This window comes from Chrysochloris asiatica, unplaced genomic scaffold (genome assembly GCF_000296735.1).
Source record: "Chrysochloris asiatica unplaced genomic scaffold, ChrAsi1.0 scaffold00065, whole genome shotgun sequence".
Classification (NCBI taxonomy): domain Eukaryota; kingdom Metazoa; phylum Chordata; class Mammalia; order Afrosoricida; family Chrysochloridae; genus Chrysochloris; species Chrysochloris asiatica.
In genome coordinates, this window is record NW_006408583.1 from 5,273,041 (window position 1) to 5,294,745 (window position 21,705).

A 21,705-nucleotide genomic window follows, 5' to 3' on the forward strand; every position below is an offset into this window, starting at 1 on the left:
CCTGAGTGTCCCTGATATCTGGAGTCCTATGTTCTCTTAGAAGGAGCCCTAGTGGCACACTGGTTGAGTGCTTAACAGATAACCAAAATGTCAGCTGTTTGAAACCAGCAGCTCCTTTGAGGGAGAAATGTTTGGAAATCTACTTCAGGTAAGTCTAGTCTGGAAAACCTTCGGTGCGCTTCTGTTCTGTTTTGTTCTGTTCTGTGCTACAGAGCTGCAGGAATTGGAACCAGCTCAATGGTAGAGGGCCATGCTGCCCTAGTGCTGAGCCAGGTTTTCTTCATCATCTTTGAGTCCTGCCCTACTCTCTTCCTTCCAGATGGAAATAAGTGAATTTGACAAGAAGCTAAACGTTCATAAGACACAGTGTCATATAAAGTTTTAAAACAGCCCAAATATCCTTCAATAGGTAAAAGGATAAACACAACATGGTACATCCACATTATGGAATATTACTCAGCAACAAGAAAGAGCAAATACTTGATGTTGTTGTTGTTAAGTGCCACCGAGTTGGTTTTGACTCATAGTGACCCTGTATAAGGTTTCTGAGGAATGGTTGATGAGCTTGAACCGCCTACCTTGCGGTTCAGAGCAACCTTGCAATGCAGCACATTAACCCATAATGCCACATCATATATACAAGATTTTGGATGGATCTCAAGGGTCTTATGCTGAGTGAAAAAAAAAAAAGTCAATCTCAAAAGATGTGTGGAAAAAACACAACAAAAATTTTAAAACCTGTTGACATCTAAATAGCTTACAGTAGCACTGTAGCAATGTCATGATTTTAATTTTAAAAACATACTATTGTTGCCACAGAGGGCTAGAGCTGAGAGTGAAGCATCCAGATGATATGAAGTGAGGGGAGATGCACAAGAACACCCACACTTGCAGATAGTACCTTAGCTTTCCATGGCTTGATGATCAGAACTCAACTAGAGGAAGACAAAAAAAAATTTTTTGATAAAAGAAACAAGTGTAAATCGCTACAATTTGATGAACGTGACCTATACTTATGGATGTGGTGGTGGTGGTGGTTAGGTGCCGTGGAGACGGTTCCAATTCATAGAGACCCTGTACAGGGTTACCAAAGCTGTAAATCTTTACGGGAGCAGAGAGCCTCATCCTTCTCCTGTAGAACAGCTGGTAGTTTCGAACTGCTGACCTTGCAGTTCGCAGCCTGATTCATAATCACCATGCTACCAGAACTCTTTATGGATGTAGTAGCTTAAAATACCAACCAAGAGGGAAGGAATCTTCACAGCAAGAATCATTCCCATCTCCTCTGTACACAAGATTGATACTATTGTTGAAAAAATCCTCACCACTGGACCAATAAACAACATTCTTATCAATGGAGAAGAGATTGAAGTTGTCAAGGACTTCATTCTTCTTGGATCAACTATCAACACTCGCGGAAGCAGCAGTCAAGAGATCAGACGACGTATTGCACTGGACAAATCTGCTGCACAGGAACTTTTTAAAGTATTGAAGAGCAGAGATGTCAGCTTGAGGACTAAGGTGTGCCTGACCCAAGCCATGCAATTTTCAATAACCTCATATGGATGCGAAAGCTGGACAGCGAATAAGGAAGATCGTAGAAGAATCTTGATGCCTTTGAGTTGTGGTGTTGGAGGAGAATACTGAAAGTGTCATGGACTGCCAAAAGAACCAATAGATCTGTTTTGGAAGAAGTGCAACCAGAGTGCTCCTTGGAGGCAAAGATGGCTAGGCTTCGTCTCTCATACTTTGGACACATTGTCCGGAGAGAACAGTCGCTGGAGAAGGATGTCATGCTGGGTAAGGTGGAGGGTCAGAGAAAAAGAGGAAGACCCCCAACGAGATGGATCAGCCAGGTGGCATCATTGATGGCGTCAAGTGTGGCAGCGGTAGTGAGGTTGGCCCAGGATCGGACATCGTTTCGTTCTGCTGTGCATGTGGTCGCTATGAGTCGGTTCCGACTCGATGGCACATGACAACAACAACATTGTTGAATGATGATACATGGAGGGGATTGTAATTATTGCAAGGAAACAAAATACAATAGGATGAGTGTAAAACTGATGTTCTCCCATAAACTATCACTCAATTCACAATAAACAATAAAAAAAAAAAAAAAGATGGAAGGAATACACATACTCATTGTATCAAAACGAAATAGTCGATATTCAACCATTTCAAGGGGTAGTATATGATCAAAAACCAATAGTACTGAAGGAAGAAGTCCAAGGTGTACTGAAGGCATTGGCAAAGAACAAAGCTCTGGGGAATGATGGAATACAAACTGAAATATTTCAACAAACTGAGGCAACAATGGAGGCACTCACTCATCTAAGAAATCTGAAAGACAGCTACCTGGCCAACTGATTGCAAGAGATGCATATTTGTGCCCATTCCAAAGAGAGATGATACAACAGAACCTGGAAATCATCAGACAATATCATTAATATCACATGGAAGTAAAATTTTACTCAAGATAATTCAAAAATGGTTACAACAGTACATTGACATGGAACTGCCAGAGGTTCAAGCCAGAGTCAGACAAGGACATGGAAAGAGGTCTGTCACTGCTGATGCCAGATGGATTCTGGCTGAAAAAGCAGAGAATACCAGAAAGACATTTACCTGTGCTTTATTGACTATGCAAAGGCTTTCAACCATATGGTTATGACAAGCTATGGATAACCATAACCTTTTGGAGAATGAGTATTCTGGAACACTTAATTTTGCTCATGAGGAATCTGTATATAGAACCAAGAGGTAGTTGTTCGAACAGAACAAGGGAACTCTGAATGATTTAAAATCAGGAGAGGTGTGTGCCAGGGTTGTATTCCTTCACTATATTTATTCAATATTTATGCTGATCGAATAATCCAAGAAGCTGGATTATATGAAGAAGAACATGGCATCAGGATTGGAGGAAGACTCATTAACAATCTGCAATACGCAGTGATACAACCTTGTTTGTAGAAAATGAAGAGGACTTAAAATACTGATAAAAATTAAAGACCACAGTCTTCTGTATGGGTTGCACCTCAACGTAAAGAAAACAAAAATCCTTACCACTGGAGGAATAAATAACATCATGATAAATGGAAAAAATAAAAAAATACTATTGTTAAGTAAGGAGTCCTGGTGTGGCGCTGTAGGATAAGCACTGGACTGTTACGTGCAATGTTGGTAGTTTAAGCCCACCAGCCCTTCCTCAGACATCCTATACAGGGTCACTAAGAGGCAGAATTAACAACAACAACATAGTTAAATAAAATGTTTTTAATAAAAACAGCTGGGCAAAAGATACACAGGAACTCTGTAAAATATTTTTGCAACTTCTATTGTCTAAAAGTTATTTTAAGGTAAGACATTTTAAAAGAAAAGTAATAAGATCCCTATTTTAAAAATACAAATTACTGGATTTACTTTGCAGCCAGCTGCTTTTCTGTTCACCTGAAAGGGATTAACAGGAAACAAGGCCCAGGATACATTGACTTTCAGCGCAATCCAGTTTTCTGCTTCAAGCACCTAACAACCCAATAAATATCATCTATCCTGTGCCTGTGAGGGGATTCTAAGGCTGATACCATTTTTTTCTGGTTTTCTTTATAGTCCCCTGGTAATCACAGGGAGTCCTGATGTGGTAATGTACTATAAGCACTAGACTGCTAACCACAAAGCCAACAGTTCAAACTCACCAGGAAACCCTATGCAAGGGTCACTTAACAACAATAAGAGGAAGTGAGGCAGACAGATGAAGTACTTTGCCCCTCATGACATAATTTGTCAGGCATAGAGACAATGTAGTCACACACAGGTCACCTGACAAATTTTTTAATTTTCTCAAATAGATGTACTTGTTGGTCTCAAGTACTTCACTTTCTTCTGAGGGAAAAGCCTTGGTAGCATGAAATACAAGCAACAAAGACCCACCAGCCAATGGCCACCACAGAATTCCAGAGAAGAGACAGAAAACGGTAGCACACCTTGGCAACAAACATCATCTCCCCATCGACTTTTAATGCCATAGATTGGAGGGCAGGATTTGTGTAGGACCACAAAGTTGTTTTTCATAAGTACACAAGGACATGGACTCAAAGGATATTGTGAGAGAGAAAAGAACCCTTGGCTAACTGGTGGTGTTAGCCTTCCTCAGACTCACTATTAACCACAGAGGAAGTCCCAGACTATTCTCCCAGGCTCCTACCTTGCAGTTTTCCAGAGTTTAGTACTGAACAAAGAAAATAGAACAAAATGTTGGCTAATACTTAAAAGCTACTTAATTACAATGGATCACTTACAGAAATGTTTTTAATAATGAGAAAATACAATTTAAAATGAAATAATGTGACTTCCCAATCACAATCCACAACCAACAAAATTTCTTGAGTAGGATAGTTACAGAAACAAGTCAGTATTTCTAAACAATTGTGTCTGTAATCTGTACAGAGTAAATATAACATGTAAATACTAAAGCATTTTTTAAATGTCAAGATCCTTGTTAAGTTTTATATCAAAACTGAAGGATTACACAATTTGATCCATTTAAAAAAACCTTAGAAAACTTTTTAAAAAAAGAAAGTTCTCAATGGAAAATACTTCTCAAATATAAGAGGGCTTCATAAAGTTCTTGAAAAAGTGAAACTGAATAAAAATAGAATTTTCCACAAACTTTTTAAAGCTCCTTCACATTAATACTGTCTTTGGACTAATCCTATGGAAAGAATAAACATGTAATGATGAATCTCTGCATTAAATCTCTGAAGAAGTTTCAAATGATCTTTGGCTCAAATAATGGTCCTTGATAATATAAACTAATTCAATCCCACTGCAAATTCTGTCAGTGAAATGGTTATTTAAATTAATTTTCCAGTTCAACTTTACCCAACTCTACCTTGTTCCTCCCTTCCTTCTTTCTCTTTTTGGTGGTTTTGAACACCTAACAACCTCAAGTAGTCTCTATAGAACAGATGAATGTAGTTAGCATTTCAGCTAGGAATATTTACATTTAAAGTAAGAAATGGTATGTACTTGTACATATTACAAATAACACAATTAATCAGACAGGTAAAATCACTGAGAAATGCCAGTTTCTCTGCCACTAAATACTCTACATGGTTACCTGGTAATACTGAAGGAGCTGTGAGTGACAACAGTTCGAGATAGCAAGAGCCAGGAACTGAAAGGTCTGTATCCTTTTCACCACCTTCATCATCATCATCTTCATCAAGCTCATCAGACACAGGGATTTCTGGTCTTACCTGAAATAATAACAAGTGATAAGATATCAAGGATGATACTAAAAACATTATTTATGTGAGGTCTTTTCTGTCTTCTTCATGTCACAACTGAAAGACTGAGTTAGAATCTATCACTCTATAATGCCCCTCAAGAGTAATTAATTTTTAAAAATTATTGTTTACCAGATTAACTAAATGATAAGCATTTGTCATCTTATTAGATACAATCTCAGTTCCATGTAAAGAACAAGTAATAATACAGTTAAAAAACAAAACAAAACCCTAAGCCAGCATATGCAATGATTAATATAGAAAATGAATAAATTCTACACCATGAGACAAGCAAATGCAAACCTAACACATTCAATATACCAAACTTGTAAGACTTATAATTAAATATTTGCCTCATCTGAATAGTTTAGCTTTGTCTAGCTTTTTAATTTATGGTTCCATGATCAAAATATACATCTGTACCACAAACTTAAAATTATCCAGTAGAATATATGGTAGAGTAGCAGAGGTCAATGAGGAACAGACTGCTTCAGTTGATTTTTACATTTTTTTAAAGACTTGGCAGTTTGTTGCTATAGAATATAAAAAACATTAAAATCTATAATTGGTAGCTATACTTTATTGCGTCTAATTTACAGTTTATGACTTTTTGGTTATTCTGTGATTAGTTAGGTTTGTTTGAGCCAAAAATAAAAACGAAAAAAAAAAAATCACTATTGTAGCTTCCACAAGTTATAACTGTTAAGCAATTAATTAAATTTTTAATACTTTCAATGACACACCATCATAATGATCACAAGGAGACAATTAAGCATGAGGGGAGGAAATCAAACTACATAAAAGTGGTGTTGCTATAACCATAAAGTGCCAGAACCCAGTCATTACCATGAGCCTGTCTCCCAGAGTTATTTTTAGAAATAATTAACAATCCTTGCAGACTGCCTTCTTCATAGGTCCCCAAAGCACTGTTCCATCTAGGAACTGCACTGAGTCAGGAATCTTTCAGGGGGATGAAAGACAAGAGTGAAGAAGTCCTTCTCTTATATATTATAAGTTCAACACCAATGAAGTCTTTAAGCCATAACTAGTGTCATCTTCGCTAGTGAAGGAAGAGTAAAAGCCGCTGGACTACCCGGGTTCTTTCTAAGATAAGACTTAATTCTGATTCATTAGTGAGCACCTAACTCTCTGAGGTCTGAGCCCGTCATAATTATAGAGTTGAAAATCAGGTGTCTCGCAGGTAAGGCATGACACCATTCATCAATATCGCTGCACACCAGAGGAAGTCTGGACCGTTTGCCAATCTATGGGCTCTGACAAGCAGAGTTTTCCAGTTACCTCTGGTCTGAGTACATACGGAATTTGCCAGGCTTAGCATCATCAAAGGTTATATTAGAGAATCAAACCAGTTCTTTTGTTAAGTGCCACACAGTCGGTTCAGATTCATAGTGACTCTGGATATGGTTTCCATGGAGCAGCTAAAGTGTTTGAATTGCTGACCTTGTGGTTTGCAATCCAGTGCATACCCTACAGGACTCCAAACCAGTCCTAACTGCCTAAATAAAGAAGTTGGTTCTAGATCTCTTTGCCATGTGTCCTAACTTTTTCCACAAAATAAAAACCCTATGTTAACAGACAACTATGCTTTCAGTGGGAAATGAGATGGGTCACCTCTCCGTGGCAGCTGGGCATCACAGTACTGCGAGCTCTGACATATGTATATCAGCCTCACATATGTCTGGTGCCTGAGGACATGGAGTTCAAGAGAAATGAACTATACATACATAAGAACATGTACAGGAATGTTCATAGCAGCATTTTCCAAAATTGTCAAAAAGTAGAAGCAACCACAGTACATCAATACAATTTCATATATCCATGCACTGGAATATTATTCAATCATAAAAATGAGTCAACTGAGGGAACCTACAGTCACCAAAAGAAAAGAAATAATAAAGATTAGAGTAGAAATAAATGAGATAGAAAACAGAAAAACTAAAGAAAGAATCAACAGGACAAGAAGCAAGTTCTTTGAAAGGATTAATAAAATTGACAAACCACTGGCAAAACTAACAAAAGAAAAGAGGGAGAAAAAGCAAATAATACGAATTAGAAACCACATGAACAATGTCACAATGGAACCAAAGGAAATAAAAAGGATAATAACAGAATACTATGAAGAGTTGTACTCCAACAAATTTGAAACCTTATAAGAGATGGATAGATTTTTAGAAATAAACTTGGCGGTGACTGTGGTTATGTGCTGTGGAGTCGGAACCAACTCATAGCGACCCTGTAAATGGTTTCCAAGGCTGTTTCCATTACAGGAGGAGAAAGCCTCATCTTTCTCCCGCGGAACAGCTGGTAGTTTTGAACTGCTGACCTGAAGGTTCGCTGCCCAATTCGTAACCACTATGTTACCAGAAATAAATTTATACAGCGTGAAGTAGAAAACTTGAACAGACCCATAACAAAAAAATTGATCAGATCATCAAAAAACTTCCAACCGAAAGAAGTCCAGGTCCAGATGGCTTCACTGGTGAGTTTTACCAAATATTCAGGGAAGAGTTGTCACTATTTCTACTCAAATCATTCCAGAATATAGATAACCCTCATACCAAAACCAGGGAGGGCCATCACAAAGAAAGAAAATTATACACCAATAGCCCTCATGAACATAGATGCAAAAATTCTCAACAAAATCCTAGCCAACAGAATCCAGCAGCACATCAAAAAAATAATACATCATTACCAAATGGGATTCATATCAGGGATGTAAGGATGGTTCAACATTAGAAAAGCAATCAATGCAATCCACCACATAGATAAGAAAAAAGAAAAGAACCACATGATCATATCGACTGATGCAGAAAAGGCATTTGACAAAATCCAACATGCATTCCTAAGAAAAACACTCAAAAAAGTAGGAATTGAAGGGAAAATCCTCAGCATAATTAAGAGCATATATACAAAACCAACAGCTTACATTACTCTCTAAGGAGAGAAATTGAAAGCCTTCCCTCTGCGAACAGGAACCAGAAAGGGATGACCTTTGTCATCACTCTTATTCAATATTGTGCTGGAAGTCTTAGCCAGAGCTATATGGCAAGATAGGAAAATTAAAGGCATCCAAATAGGCAAAGAGGAAATATAACTCTCTCTATTTGCAGAAGATATGATCCTATAGGTAGAAAACCCCAAACACTCAAAAGCTACAAGACCTTATTGGAAGATTCTGCAAAGCAGCAGGGTTTAAGATCAACATAAAAATCAGTTGAATTCCTCTATAGTAACAATGACAGTGCTGAAAAAGGACATTAGGAAAACAATACCATGTACAATAGCCAGCCACAGGATAAATATCTAGGAATAAATCTAACCAGACAAACAAAGGACCTATACAAAGAAAAACCACAAAACACTACTACAGGAAACCAAAAGACACTTACAAAAGTGGAAGAATATACCACGCTCCTGGATAGGAAGACTTAGCATTGTGAAAATGTTAATACTGCCCAAAGCAGTTTACACATACAAAGCAATTCCAATCCAGATTCCAACAACATTCTTTAAAGAGACAGAAAAAACAATTACAAACTTTATATGGAAAGGAAAGAGACCCAGGATAAGAAAAGCACTGTTTAAGAAGAAGAAGAAGATGAGAAGCCTCTCACTCCCTGACTTCAAAATTTACTACACAGCTCCAGTGGTCAAAACAGCCTGGTATTGGTACAATAAAAGATACATTGATCAATAGAAAGGAATCAAGAATTCAGAAATTAACTCATCCAACTGATTTTCGACAAAGTGCCTCAGTATATATGGGGAGGAGATAGTCTCTTCAACAGATGGTACTGGCAGAACTGGTAAGTGATATACAAAAAATTGAAACAAGACCTTTATTTCATGCCTTAAACAAAACCAACTCAGCATGGATTAAAGACTTAAATGTGAATCCCAGAATTATAAAGGCCATCAATGTAAAAATAGGGACAAAAGTGAGGGCTCAAAAGTGAGACTACCAAACATTTTGAAAATTACACAAACAAAAGTAGACAAAATAGATGATTGAGACAGACTAAAAATTAAAAACTTATGTGCATCAAAAGACTTCATCAAAAGAGTAAAAAGGGAGCCCACAGAATGGGAAAAAATCTTTTGCAATGACACATCGGACTAGGGACTAATATCTAAAATATATAGGAAACTACAACACCTCTACAAGAAAAAGACAAATAACCCAATTAAAAAATGGGCACAGGACATGAACAGACACTTCACCAAGGAGGAGATCCGGGCAGCCAACAAATATGTGAAGAAATGTTCATGATCATTAGCCATTGTTGTTGTTGTTGTTAAGTGCCATCGAGTCGGTTCCAACCCATAGCGACCCTGTATAGGGTTTCTGAGGAGTGACTGGTAAGCTTTAACCATCAACCTTGCAGTTCAAATGGCTTTGCAGTCTGGTGCATTAACCCACAGCACCACACCAGGACTCCCACTAGCCATTAGAGAGATGCAAATCAAAACAACAATGAGATATCATCTCACACCAGCAATAACAGCAAAGATCAAAAAAGTTGTTGTTTTTGTTGTAGAGGACAATAAATGCTGGTGAGGATGCGGAGAGCCTGGGACCCTCCTATATTGCGGGTGGGATTCCATAATGGTCCATCCACTCTGGAAATCAATATTTCCTCAGAAGGTTGGAAATAGAAATACCTTACGATCCAGCAATTCCTCTACTTGGTATTTACCCACAAGAAATATGAGCCATAACACGAGTAGATATATGCACACCAATGTTCACAGCAGCACTATTTACAATGGCAAAAAGATAGAGACAGCCTAAGTACCCATCAATGAAAGAATGGATAAACAAGCTGTGGTATATACACACAATGGAATATTATGCTTGAAGAATACCAAGGAAGCTGCGAGTCACCACATAACATGGATAAACATGGAGGACATTATGCCGAGTGAAATTAGTCAGTCACAATAAGATAAATACTGCATAAGACTATTATTGTAAAAGATTAAGAAACAGAACCTACACAAAAAGGGGAAAAAAAATATATATATATTTGCTGGTTACCAGGATGAATGGGGTGGGATGAGGGGAGGGAGGGGAAGGTGGAGCACAAGGTAGGAAATAAGACACAGGATAACTTGGGTGCCCGGAGGGGGGGCAATACACAAGAAGGGGCAGGGGAATGGAAGAACAAGGCAGATGGAAGAGCAGTTAGGCCAGTTTGCATGGACTTAGTAGGACATGTGTGCATAAACTTGTAACAACAGGGCTCTGGGATACAGGGATTGCGACATGGTTAAAATGGGTAAAAGAGGGGATATACTGTTAACATTCTTGTCTGTCTTTCGAATCTTGGTTTCCCTTGCCTACCATTGTAAAACAGACACTTGAAGGAAGGAGAAATAAATAGCCAGGAACATCACCATAGAAAGCTTGTAAATCCGTCTTCAGCCTATAACTGATTGGAATACCTAAAATGGGGCTACAACTTGCCCAGTGAAGGAGGCTTCCTGTGTAGCCTTTGCATTGCTTAAGATCATAAGTGGAATCCTGAACCCCATCCAGAATCTTCTGTGGTGGGACATTTCCACTTGAAAGGACAAGCAGACATGCCTGGAGTGGCTAGAAGAACAGAAGATTGTCTTGAAAGTAAGACCAGCAGAAAAAATCAAAAACAATGACATCAGTCCAATAGACTACATAGCAACAAGCAAGTTGTTCGCCTGGAGTCATCAAGGCTAGAGTTCGGGTCCCCTCAGGGTAAACTCCCTTCCAAGTCTAAGACTCAAGGGGAATACCCGAGCAGGCATGTGATCTATCTAGCTGGTGACCACATTGTTCACCGATAAGAGGAAGTGGGGGAAAAACAGCAATGAAGTTGTGAGCAAAGTCCGACCACTCAGTGGATATTCTGCCTTCCTCCACACCTAATTTCAGAGGGTATGGGGGAGGGTGAATCTCCACTGAGTGGTTTCCAATCTGTCTGGATGGGGCTGATGAAAGGAGATGGGGATAAGACTCTTGTGGTACAATAGTGAACAGTTGCTATCAGGACTGAATGTAAAGCTAGACATTTTGTAACAAAAGGAAGGGAGTGGTTGATTTTGTATTCCAGGAGTGGAGGTCCCTGGGACCATCAAGGGAGAAAAGCTGAGTGTGGGACACTATCCAGAGAAGCAGTGATGCCAGAGATGGAGGCAGAGCAGATGACGTGAAGAGATGGAGCAGCTGGGGACACTGGACTCAGAAAGGGAGAGGGGCAGGATTGCAGGGTGTACCCTTTGGTTGTTTTATGATGCATGGAGGGGATTGTAATCATTGCAATGAAACGCAATACCATAGAATGAATGTAAAGCTGATGTTCTGCCATGTAAACTATCACATAATTCACCATAAAAACTTTAAAAAAAAAAATGAATCAACTATTGATATAAGCCAAAATATGAATGAACCTTAAAAATATTAGTCTAAGTGAAAGAAGACAGCCAGAAAAGGTCACAGTTAAGATTCCATTTATATGAAATGTCTAAGCAGACAAAACACAGACAGAAAAGGAATGGATGCTTCCTTATGGCTAGGAGAGGGAAGGATGTCAATTTAATGTGAATAGGGTTTCTCTTAAGGAAGAAAAATATATTAGAAAATTAGATTGGGGTGATGGCTGCACCAAAATATAATTAATATATTCAACCCATTGAATTACATATTTTAAATGTATGTAAATGGTATGCTATGTGAGTTATATCTCAATAAAAGCTTTTAGAAAAGAAAGGAAGAAACAAAGGAGGGAGAAAAGACATGAATGAGAGAAGATGATTATATTTCAAATTAAAAAGAAGGAAAAGGGAAGGGAGAAGAAAGGAGAAGCAGAAGGAAAAACAGACAAGAAACGACAAACCTACAGAGGGGCCTTACTTTTGTGGGAACCATACCAAATGACCAACTGTTTCCAAAATCAGAATTATTCACGGCAAAAGAGAAGTCATTTTTCCATCCATTTTATTCCACTCAGTCCTTCTGCTCAAACTACATGACTTAAAATGAGCCACAACACCCAAGCCATCAATATTTCTGAGAGTAAATACAGAAAGTTCTTGTTTTTGTTAGGTACCATCCAGTCAGTTCTATCTGACAGTGACCTTACATACAAGAGAACAAAACACCACCTGGTCCCGCACCATCCCCACAATTGTTGCTATGCTTGAACCCATTACTACAAAAAGGCTTGATTTAAACAACAACAATAAAAGGGGAAAAAAAAAAAAAGACTTGAAAAATATTAAAGAGAGACCGGAGGATTCAAAAAAATTTTTGACCCACCCATCCATCTTAAGTTAATTTCTCACTCACTTAACTAGGTGCTTAGACTACTAGTTTATCTCCTGTGCAGCAGACGACACGTTTCTACATCTTACATAAGCATGTATCTTATATTATACTTTCAGTATAAACGATAGACTTTACATACTTATGACCCAATCATAAATGACTCCCAAGATGAGCTGATTCTATGGGAAACTGTGGACTGATTGCCAGACCACAATTCCATTACATTTCTTTCCTCTTGTGCTCATCTCTTAAACATTTGTTTACCTTTGCTATCCCAAATCTGTTCCCTTTCTTTGAGTGCAACAGTTAACAAGATCAATATGGGTACAACTACGGAGAATCAAGAGGAGTCAGATAAAAGTCATATACCTGTTAAAGTTATAACATGTTGGCTAATAGATTAGTTGCTGAGACACCCAAGAAAACTTACACGTATATTTGAAACAAACACACACACTCTACCACTACCACCAACACCAACACCACCACAATGAACTCCTTCCAATTACAGCTAAGCCTTGTTGAAAACTGTAAATGGGCAGCTATGTCCATAATGACAAATTACTTATTAAATCTGTTTCACATTGAATACTGACAAACTTATCCTTACAAAATGCTTTACTGTGGTTTGGTTCCAAACCAGATAACCTTTCAACCATTTTTCTGTATATATTCAACCTCTGAAAACACAGGAGCTTATGCATAAATAGAAAACATTATTTGGAACACCTTAAGTCTCTGCATAAATTCGTTTAAAAAGAGAAACCGCTTCTGATGAATGCAGTGACATTCATCTAAATCACAGCCAAAGAGGTTATGCCATATTTAAGCCAACACTGGATGCATAATCAGTTCTTTGATATTACTCACTTCTGAAATTAACTCCAGGAATGAACAAAACAATCTATCTGCAGATCTGTATAATGAAAAGTTTCATTTTTAAAAAGCTGATTATTTCGTATTGAACCAAAGTCAAGAGAGAAGAATCAATCTCTGTCTAAATGTTTCTCTGTTATGGATTCTTCTATAGGAAAAATAGTTCTATATAGTTGTGTGCATGCTTTGCTTTGTTCTGTTTTGTTTTCTTTCTGGTGCTAGAGAGTCCAAGCGATGGACAGGTAGATAAAAATAAAACAAAAACAAGAAATACAAAATAGCAGCAAAAAATTATGTATGTTGAATTGTCAACATTAGAATTAACAGGCTTTCAAAGAAGCTTCCCAATTCTTATATTAACTTCTGATTTGCAAATTCAAAGGGATTAACATTAATATTTTTATAAACCAACAAAACATTTGTATTCATTCAATGTGCCTAACTCATAAGACACAGTCCAGTGCCTAGTTGTTGTTGTTAAGTGCCGTCAAGTTGATTCTGACCCACAGTGATCCTGTATAGGGTTTCCGAGGAGTCGCTGGTGAGCTTGAACCGCTGACCTTGCAGTGCAAACGGCTTTGCAGTTTGGCACATTAACCCACAGCACTACACCAGTACTCCCTAGTACCTAGTAGATGCCCATTAAATAAGTATTAAACTAATACAAGTGGTAGTTGTATATCACCTCAAGTTCACAAGATTTCCTAATAACAAACCAATGACACGAAAGATGAATTTTGTATTTCCAAATCCCTAGGTTGTGCGATATTTCATATCGGTCTATTATTTGTTGACATTGCCCATTTCATCTAAAGGTACTGACTGTTTCACTCAGCCTTAAATCCTCCTTCTGATGTATGCCAATCTGTTGTGCTCCTTTTTGTTCTACATGACCATGTTGTTGTCCTCAAGTTGGTTCTGACTCATAGCGATCCTTTATAGGGCTTCTGTGGAAAGGTTGGTGGGTCTGAACCATGGCAGTCCAGTGCTTATCTTATAGCATCACAGCTTTTAATTACTCTTAGTGCAGAGTGCACACTCTCTAAAAACAAGGAAGGATCTTGGATTTTGTATTGTAGAAGTCCCTACCTAACAGGGAATTTACAAACATTTAAACATTTCATATTTAAAATAAAGCTGCTAATAGAAAATGAGCCTCAGTTTTACAACACTGCCATTGTCTATGAAACAGCCAGAAGAGGGCTGACCTGGTTGTATCCTTAGCTTTTGAGGACTTGTGTGAGATAGGAATGAATACGTTGAGCACTTTCTGGACTTTGGTGTTTAGGTATTTAAATCACCAAGTTAAAAAGTAGTAATTAATAATGAAAAATTAAAAAAAAAAAAAACAAGAATATATGGTGTAGTCTTGGAAGTGTACTAATTTATTCCAACTCCAGTTGAGAGATCTAGCATAGTGAGTAAGCAATAGTTACTTCTGAGAGTGGCTCATAACTCAGAAGGGGGTTGGGCCAGAAAACTGAAAAGCCAACTTTAAGAAGGTAAGCATATGTAAGCTTTCCTTTATAGTTCTTTGCACTCTAATGATAAAACCCCAAACATATACAGAAATTCCCAACCTTCGTACATCACTACCCTTTCTGTTAGAAGGTACAAAGAGTTATTTTCAGGCAATTCAAGAATTAGAGACTTTACAAGAATTGGATTAAAGGAGTAGCCAACATTTGAGCAAGTATAGCATTAATTGAATATAAATTCTAACAAACATAAGCAGAGACTGAGAATGACCCTAAGGTAGGGAGAAATAAAATCATGTCAATATTTTTAAAGATAGAGCTTAAACAGTTGAGAGCTTGTGGGAGTTATTTAATAAAAGCTATTACTCTAACAGGAATATTTCTGAAATAATTGCTAAAAATAAAGGTAACTGTTATGCTGTGATCTGAATGAGCAATTTCTAATTTAAAATAACAATAATAAAAAAGGCAACTCTCCAGATGCTGTAGCTAATCTGTGGGAAGAAATTTACATATTAAATTTATTTGTACAGTTATTTCTTCTTCTTCCTTTTAACAGCTCTGCACATTGCTAGTTACTGCAGTAGACACTGAAGTCTCATTTTTAATTTTACAAGACACAGAATATCTTTCTTAAGCCTTTCCATTTGTGAAAACTGCATCCAAGCTGGTCAATCAGACTTTACAAGTCTCCAACAATATGAGAAATTTAGCCTCACTTAAGCATTGGTTTTAGAAGAGTTTGTTATTAGCCTCCTTTATGTGGATGTTGTTGTTAGATTCCATCCAGTTGGTTCCAACTCATAGAGATGCTATGTACAACAGAAGAAAACACTGTTTGGTAGTGAGCCATCCTCACAATTGTTGTGTATGAGCCCACTGTTGATGCCACTACATCAATCCATCTTATTGGGGGTCTTTTGCTTTTGCACTAACCCTCCACTATAGTAAGAACGATGTCCTTCTTCAGGGAATGGCATCTCCTGATATCATGTCCAAAGTATAAGAGAAGATCACTATTCTTACATCTAAAGAGCATTCTGGCTACACAGTTTTGTTTGTTCTTTGATCAGTCCCTGGTACTTTCAATATTCTTTTCCAACATCATAATTCAGATGCATTGATTCTTCTGTTGTGTTCCTTATTCAGTGGCCCACTTTCACATGCATATGAAGCTATGGAAAATGGTCAGGTGCACCTTAGTCCTCAAACTGATATCCTTGTCCTTTAACACTTTAAAGAAATCTTGTGCAGCAGATTTGCCTAATGCAGTGCATCATTTGATTTTTGACTATTGCTTCCATGAGTGTTGATTGTGGATCCACGTAAAATGGAGTCTTTGACAACTTCAATTTTTTTCCCCATTTACCATAATTTTATTAATTGGTCCAGTGGTGAGGATTTTTGGTTAACATTACATTGAGGTGCAACCCATACCGAAAGCTGTGGTCTTTGATCTTCATCAGTAAGTACTTTAAGTCCTCTTTGCTCCCAGAGAGCAAGGTTGTATGATTTATACATTGGAGGTTATTAATGAGTCTTTCTCTAATTGTGATGCCACATTCTTCTTCATTTAATCTAGCTTCTTGGATTAATTGCTTTGCCTACAAGTTTAATATGTATGGTGACAGGATACAACCCTGGCAATACATCTTTCCTGATTTTAAACTATTCAGTATCTCCTTGTTCTGTTCAAACAACTGTCTCTTGGTCTACGTACTGGTTTTCAGGAGTGCAATGAAATGTTCTGGAATATCCATTCTTCATGTAGTTATTCATATTGTCAGGACCCACACAGTTGAAAGCCTTAGCATGCTGTTTTCAGCCAAGATCCATTTGACATTAGCAATGACATCCATTATTATAAGTCCTCTTCTGATTTCAGCTTGAATTTCTGGTAGCTCCCTGTTGATGTACTGTTGCAACTGTTTTTTAATTATCTTCAGGAAAATTTCAACTGCATATAATATTGTTCAGTTATTTCCATATTGCTTTGGGTCACTTCTCTTTGGAATGGGCACAAATATGGATCTCTTACAATTGATTGGCCAGGAAGCAGTCTTCCAAGCTTCTTGGCACAGAGGAACGAATGCCTCCAGCGTTACATCAGTTTGTTGAAAGAGTTTACTTTTTATTCTGTTAATTCCTGAAGCCTGGTTTTTCGCCTTCAATGCATCTTGGATTTCATCCTGCAGTACCATTGGTTCTTGATCATATGCTACCTATTGAAATGATTGAACATCAAACTTTTTTTGTGTCTGTACAGTAGCTCTGTGTATTCCTTCCATCTTCTATTGATGTTTTCCACATCATTCAATATTTTACCCACAGGATCCTTCAATGTTTTCAGTTGATGTTTGAATTTTTCTTCACTTCTTCCCACTTGAGAAATGTCTGACCATGTTCTTAACTTTTGGTTTTCTAACTCCAGGTTTTAAACATTTCATTACACTACCTGACTGACTTTGTCTTCTTGAGCTGCTCTTTGCAATTTTTTTGCTTAGCTCTCTCACTTCCTCATTTCTTCCATTTGCTTTAACTTCCCTCTCTGCTCAAGAGCCTGACAATCTTCTAAATATTCCTTTATGTGTGGATCAGAGTTCTAGCCCCATCCATGAGCCTGCTTGGTCCGGTATTCTATGTTGTTGCTGACGGAGCTCCTTATTGCACGTCTACCCGATCCTGCATCTTACCTATTTATGTAGAACAATCAAGAAATCTATTGTTTTCTAATTCAAGATGCTCAGCTGCTCCTGGAGCCACCATTTTGGGAGAGACCAAGCGGGGAAGGATCACAACAACCATGAACGCCTGACAGAACCACGGAGATACAGGTGTGGACATTCTTTGTTTTGGTATCTGTTCATTGGTCTCTCACTGTCTGCACACCTCCATTCTGGTGACTAGAGGGGATGTCTGAGCAAATGTACACCCCACCCACACCCCTGCAGGGTTCTACTATGCATGCGTACAGATCTCCCCAAAATTTAAAGTGACAGTTTCCACTTAAAACCAAACATCCACCGTCTGTCAGTTTATCATACTGTGGTGGCTTGTGAAATCCTATGATTCTGAAATTATCCCACCAGTATTTTAGATACCAGCAGAGGCATCCATGGTGGACAGGTTTCAGATGAGCTTCAAGACAAAGACAGACTAGGAAGAAAGAGTGACGAACTAGTTCTGGATACTTAGTCACTGATTATCTTATGAATAGCAGAGAAACACTGTCAGATATAGTACCAGAAAATGAGCCCCTCAGGTTGGAAGGCACTCAAAATGCGACTGGGGAACTGCCTCCTCAAAGTAGAGTTGACCATGATGACGCGAATGGAGTAAAGCCCGTGGGATTTGCTGATGGTGCACAACTCAAAATGAAGAGAAACAGCTGTAAACATCCATTGAAAATCAGAACATGGAATGTACGAAGTATGAATCTGGGAAAATTGGAAGTTGTCAAAAATGAAATGGAATGCATAAACATCGATATCTTAGGCATTAGTGAGCTGAAATGGACTGGCATTGGCCATTTTGAATCTGACAACCACATGGTTTACTATGGAGGGAATGAAAAATTGAAAAGGAATGGTGTTGCATTATCATTAAAAAGAACATATCCAGATCAGTCATGAGGTACAACTATGTCTGTGATAGGATAATATCCTGGGGAAGCCCAGTTAATACCACTATTATTCAAATTTACACACCAACCACTAAAGGTAGTGAGGATGAAATGGAAGAATTCTATCAACTGCTTCAATCTGAAAATGATCAAACATGCAATCAAGATGTGTTGATCATTACTTGTGATTGGAATGCAAAGGTTGGGAGCAAAGAGGAAGGATCAGTAGTTGGAAAATATGGCCTTGGTGATAGAAATGATGCTAGAGAATGCATGATAGAATTCTACAAATCCAATGATTTGCTCATTTCAAATACCTTCTTTAGACAGCATAAGAGACAACTATACACATGGACCTTAGCAGATGGAATACATAGAAATCAAACTGACTACATCAGCAGAAAGAGACGACAGAAAAGCTCCATATCATCAGTGAAAACAAGGCCCGGGGCAGACTGAAACAGATCATCAATTACACAGATACAAATAGACACTGAAGCTGAAGTAAATGAAAACAAGTCCATGAGAGCCAAAATATGACCTTGAATATATCCCACCTGAATTTAGAGATCATCTGAAAGAACAGATTTGATACGTTAAACACTAAACACCAAAGCCCAGAAGAGTTGTGGGATGACATCAAGAACATCATACATGAAGAAAGGAAAAAGTCATTGAGAAGATAAGAAAAAAGGAAAAGGTCAAAATGGATGTCAGAAGAGACTCTGAAACTTGCTCTCCAACGTAGAGATGCTAAAGCAAATGGAAGAAATGAGGAGGTCCAAGACTGGAATAGAAAATTACAAAGATCATCTCGAGAAGATAAAGCCAAATATTACAACAACATGTGCAAAGATCTGGAATCAGAAAACCAAAAAGGAAGAACACACTCAGCATTTCTCAAGCTGGGAGAACTGAAGAAAAAATTCAAGCCTCAACTTTTGTATTGAAAGACTCACTGGGCAAATTATTGAATGATGCAGAAAGCATCAAGAGAAGATGGAAGAAATACACAGAGTCACTGTACCTAAAGGAAATGGTTAATGTTCAACCATTTCAAGAGGTAGCATATGATCAAGAGACAATGATACTGAAGGAGGAAGTCCAAGGTGCATTGAAGGAATTGGCAAAGAACAAGGTACCAGGAATTGATGGAATATAAAATTGAAATCTTTCAAGAAAATGAGGCAGCACAGGAGGCACTCACTCATCTCTGCCAAGAAATTTGGAAAACAACTATCTGGCAGACTGATTGGAAGACATCCGTATTGGTGCCCATTCCAAAGAGAGGTGACCGAAAAGAAAGCGCAAATCATCGGACAATCTCTTTGATATCCCATGCGAGTAAAGTTTTGCTAAAGGTAATACAGAAACGGCTACAATCACACACTGACAGAGAACTTCCAGAGGTTCAAGCAGGATTCAGAAGAGTCTGTGGACCAAGGGATATCACTGCTGATGTCCAATGGATCTTAGCTGAAAACAGAGAATATCAGAAAGATGTTTACCTGTGCTTTATTGACTACGCAAAGGCTTTCAATTGTGTGGATCATGACAAGCTATGGACAACATTGCGAAGTACGAGTATTCCGGAACACTTAATTGTGCTCATGAAGAATCTGTACATGGACCAAGAGGCAGTTGTTGGAACAGAACGTGGGAACACTGAATGTTTTAAAATTAAAAAAAGGTGTGTGACAAGGTTGTATTCTTTCACTATACTTATTCAACCTGTATGCTGAGCAAATAATCTGAGAAGCTGGGTTCTATGAAGAAAAACGTGGCATCAGGATTGGAGGAAGACTCATTAACAATCTGCGATATGCAGATGATACAACCTTGCTTGCTGAAAGTGAAGAGGACTTAAAACATTTACTGATGAAGATCAAAGAGCACAGCCTTCAGTATGGATTACATCTCAATGTAAAGAAAACAAAAATCCTCACCACTAGACCAATAAACAACATTCTGATCACGGAGAAAAGACTGAAGTTAACAAGGACTTCATTCTTCTTGGATCAACTATCAACACTCACAGATGCAGCAGTCAAGGAATCAAACGACGTATCGCATTAGGCGAATCTGCTGCATAAGACCTTTTTAAAGTGTTGAAGACCAAAGATGTCAGCTTGAGGACTAAGGTGCGCCTGATCCAAGCCATGGCATTTTCAATAACCTCATATGCATGCGAAAGCTGGACAGTAAATAAGGAAGACCGTGGAAGAATTGATGCTTTTGAGTTATGGTGTTGGAGGAGAATATTGAAAGTGCCACGGACTGCCAAAAGAACCAATAGATCCGTTTTGGAAGAAGTGCAGTCAGAGTGCTCCTTGGAGGCCAAGATGGCCAAACTTCGTCTCTTATATTTTGGACATATTGTCAGGAGGGACCAGTTGCTGGAGAAGGAGATCATGTTTGGTAAGGTGGAGGGTCAGAGTAAAAGAGGAAGACCCCAAACGAGATGGATTGACCAAGTGGCAGCATCGATGGACTCAAGCATGGCAACAGTGGTAAGGTTGGCCCAGAATCGGGCAGTGTTTCGTTCTGCTGTGCATAAGGTCGCTATGAGTCAGTACTGACTCAATGGCTCCTAACAACAACAATGTCCATGAGCAAGTTTCAGAGTCTCTTCTGACATCAATTTTAGTATATTCTTGCTTTCTTATCCTTTTAATGACGTTTTGCTTCCTTCCTGGATGATGTTCTTGATGCCATCCCACAGCTTTTCTAATCTTTGGTCATTAGTGTCTAATGAATCAAATTGTTCATAAGATGGTCTCTAAGTTCAGGAGAAATACATTCTAGGTCATATTTGGCTCTCGTGGACTTCTTTTTAAATTTTCTTCATATGAGAATTTACATATGAGAACTTGATGGTCTGTTCCACAGTCTGTTCCTGGCCTTGTTTTGGCTAGAGATACTGAGTTTCTCCATCAACTCTTCCCACAGATGTAGTCAGTTTGATTCCTGTGTATTCCATATGGTGAGATCCATGAGTATAGTCACCTTCTATGATGCTGAAAATGGTATTTGCAATGAATAAGTCACTGATATTGCAAAATTGTATTATGTAGTCTCCAATATCATTTCCTCAGCAGAACTTCATTTGCACCATACGTA

The 21,705-nt window shown here is 38.2% G+C and overlaps 1 protein-coding gene across 1 annotated transcript in view; it reads right to left on the minus strand.

The window, feature by feature from the left end:
- FOCAD (focadhesin) overlaps window positions 1-21,705 on the minus strand; it is a 354,257-nt gene that overhangs the window by 155,174 nt on the left and 177,378 nt on the right. Inside the window, exon 18 of the mRNA XM_006864465.1 lies at window positions 5,117-5,255. Within this exon, the coding sequence (XP_006864527.1) occupies window positions 5,117-5,255 (139 nt within the window). The remainder of the gene's footprint in view (window positions 1-5,116; window positions 5,256-21,705) is intronic.